We start from the raw sequence: 2,960 nt of genomic DNA, 5'->3' as shown, positions 1-2,960 counted from the left end.
TATTCACATGGCTTTGCAGACGAGCCAGATAAATTTTTTAAAAAGGGGGGACAATAATTTAAGGTGATACATCTTCTAAAATAATCTGATATATTTCCAGGTATCAGTTCATCTCGGCCTGGTTTTTGAAAAACCCTCAGAGGTCCTGGATCTGACCGGGAATAACACAGCAGTCGTTGTGCTCTGAGGAGTTAAATGGCATCATGTCCAAAGAGATCTCTGGCTCGCACTCAAACTGCAGGAGGGCGGGGAGCAGCAGATTCCGCTGGTTCCGGTGATCTTCGGAAAGTTTGTCGAAGTTCTGCTGAAGCTCCCCGGCCGTGCGCGCCGGGACGAGTCTCTGCGGCCCGGGCCCCGTCGTCACCTGCTCTTTCTGCAGCGTGGTGTCGTGGTGATAGGAGACCAGCTCGTTGCTGAAGTCCACCGTCTCCACCGCCGAGGCGGAGCAGCATCGGTTGCAGCCCAGGATGGTGGAGAAGGCCTTCCGGAAGTCCGCGTTGAACGCGTAAATCACCGGGTTCAAAGACGAGTTGGCCCAGCCGAACCACACGAAGATGCTGAAGGTGGTGTCGCTTACGCACGGCGCGGCTCCGGGCTGGTCCGCGTTGCAGAACGGCACCACGCAATTCAGGACAAAAAACGGCAGCCAGCAAAACACAAACACCCCCATGATGATGGACAGCGTCTTTAGAACCTTGGTTTCCCGCTTAAAGGTCGTTTTCAGCGTGCTTTCGGTGTGCGTCGTGGTGGAGAGCCGCTGCGTCTGCGCGCGGGCTTCTGGAGCCTTCTCCAAAGAGGAAATGCGTCTTATCTGGGTCTGCGCGATGCGGAAGATCCGCGTGTACGTGCCCACCATGATGACCACGGGGATGTAGAAGCTGATGAGCGAGGAGGAGATGGCGTAGGTCCGGTTCAGGCTGGCGTTGCAGTCGCCCGGGCCGGTGCGGCTGGAGTTATCCGCGCGGTGCCAGCTGAGCTGCACCGGGATAAACGAGATGAGGATGGAGAGCGTCCAGGCGACGCCGATCATCAGGAAGGCGAACCTGCGCGTCATCCTGCGCTCGTACCTGAACGGGCTGGAGATGGCCCAGTAGCGGTCCATGCTGATGATGCACAGGTTGAGGATGGATGCGGTGGAGCACATGATGTCGAAAGCCACCCAGGTGTCGCAGAAGCGCCCGAAGAGCCAGACGCCGGCCACCTCGGAGACCGCGCGCCACGGCATCACCAGCACTGCCACGAACAGGTCGGAGACCGCCAGCGACACCACGAAGGAGTTGGTGACTTTGGAGCGCAGGTGGCGGAACTTAACGACGGCGGCGCAGACCAGCGTGTTGCCCAGCAGAGTGGAGACGATCAGGACGAACAGGACGCAGCCGGTAAGCGCGCGGACGCCAAGGACCCGGTCCGGTCCACGTACGTCGTCTCCGGCCGCCTCCACCTGCGGCTGGCTCAGGTGGCCTCGGTGTTCCAGGATTTTACTTTTATTTAAAAACGTCCCCATGGAAGGAAGGAAAGAAAGAAAGAAAGAAAGAAAGAAAGAAAGAAAGAAAGAAAGAAAGAAAGAAAGAAAGAAAGAAAAGGAGTCACCCTCAGCACGCCCTGTCCGTGTCCGGGTCCATCCTATCCGTGTTTCAGATGGAACTCAAGCAGAGAGATGCGCTCCGGTCAGAATCCGGGGACTGAATCTGAAGAGTCAGACTCAGTCACATCACCATAAGATGTTTCACTTCTCCATGACCTCAGCTTCACTTTCAATCCACCAGAATCAACACATCCGCCACGGTTATTTTACTTTAAAGAACTGGATATAATTGAGATGACGCTGAAGACGATGACGCAACAAGAAATAGGTCAAGTACTTCATTCAGTTTGAGTCTGTTAGATACCATTTTCAAACTTTTAATAAAAATGTTTAAACTGAATTGCCTTGGTATGATTCAATTAATTCACGTTTAAGGCTTTTATAAGTAATTAAATAAATTGTGTGGTTAAATGACTTTGGTTTAGTGCAGTATAGTCACAGAATGTGTATCTTTAATTTCTAATATAGAAATATTTAAGCAGTGGGGAATCGAGATACAGCCAGAGAAGGATTTGAAAGTGTGAAGCCCAGAAAACAAAGAAGGTTAACTCTGCCCCCTGCTGGACAGACACTGATAGAACAGCTAAAAGTTCTATATTTTTCGTCTCCGAATATAACACGTTTTATGTGAATCTTAATCTTAAGAATCTGGAGTTTCATATCGCTTTCCCCCCACCCCCAGAATATAGGGAGCTATTGCTTCTTTTACCTCTCGTTTTTTTTCTTTCTTTTTTTCCATTTAAAGCTCATTGCAGTATTAGATGTTTAGAACTGGAAATAATTTTAGGCTTAATATTAACCGTTTTCCAGATTATTACCTGAAAGAGTTGAGTTCATTTTAATTCAGACTTCAGCAGCTTTTAGATCGTATTTGTAGTTTCAAACAGCATGCAGGCCGGTCATTAAAGGGTTATGCTTACAGCCAGAAGATGACGTCAGAGTCAGCTGTGTGTGTGTGTGTGTGTGTGTGTGTGTGTGCGCGCACACACACTGTTCTTCCAGCTGTGACATTGCACAGAGGCTGCGTGTACTCTCAGGAGCAGCAGCAGCATCCTGGACGCAGCCAGCGCGGCTTGGGGAACCAGGACAATGCTGCTGCTGGTCTGGACCTTACTGAACGTAGTGTTGGGACTGAAGGCGGAGGACGGCGGAATGGTGGAGGTATAATGGATTCCCCATTCTCCATGTTTTCATACTGACTACTTCCATGGAACTTGCTCAGACACGTGCGGGGGGGCTGGGGTGCTTGAGCACCTGCCCCTTTTGCTCCTTGACCCCAAGTGCCCTTTTGGTCAATTTTTTTTTTTTGGTATTATTATTTCCTAAGCCCTCTTGTGACACATAACATGTACTAAATTTTTTTTTTTTTTTTTTT

General features: G+C 50.1%; 1 protein-coding gene across 1 annotated transcript; it reads right to left on the bottom strand.

Annotated features, from left to right (window-relative positions):
• LOC103147089 (D(5)-like dopamine receptor) lies at positions 1–1,871 on the bottom strand. The gene has a single exon (XM_016678044.1). The coding sequence runs from the start codon at positions 1,502–1,504 to the stop codon at positions 137–139; it is 1,368 nt and encodes a 455-aa protein (XP_016533530.1). The 5' UTR covers positions 1,505–1,871; the 3' UTR covers positions 1–136.
• Positions 1,872–2,960: the final 1,089 nt, after the last annotated feature.

Source organism: Poecilia formosa, unplaced genomic scaffold, assembly GCF_000485575.1.
Source record: "Poecilia formosa unplaced genomic scaffold, Poecilia_formosa-5.1.2 Scaffold173, whole genome shotgun sequence".
In the NCBI taxonomy this organism is placed as follows: Eukaryota; Metazoa; Chordata; class Actinopteri; order Cyprinodontiformes; family Poeciliidae; genus Poecilia; species Poecilia formosa.
The sequence above is the reverse complement of the archived record's forward strand: the minus strand, read 5'-3'. Positions and strand labels throughout refer to the sequence as shown.

Excerpts from the sequence above, each read along its gene's own strand:
- LOC103147089 (XM_016678044.1), bottom strand. The coding sequence starts at position 1,504 with ATGGGGACGTTTTTAAATAAAAGTAAAATCCTGGAACACCGAGGCCAC.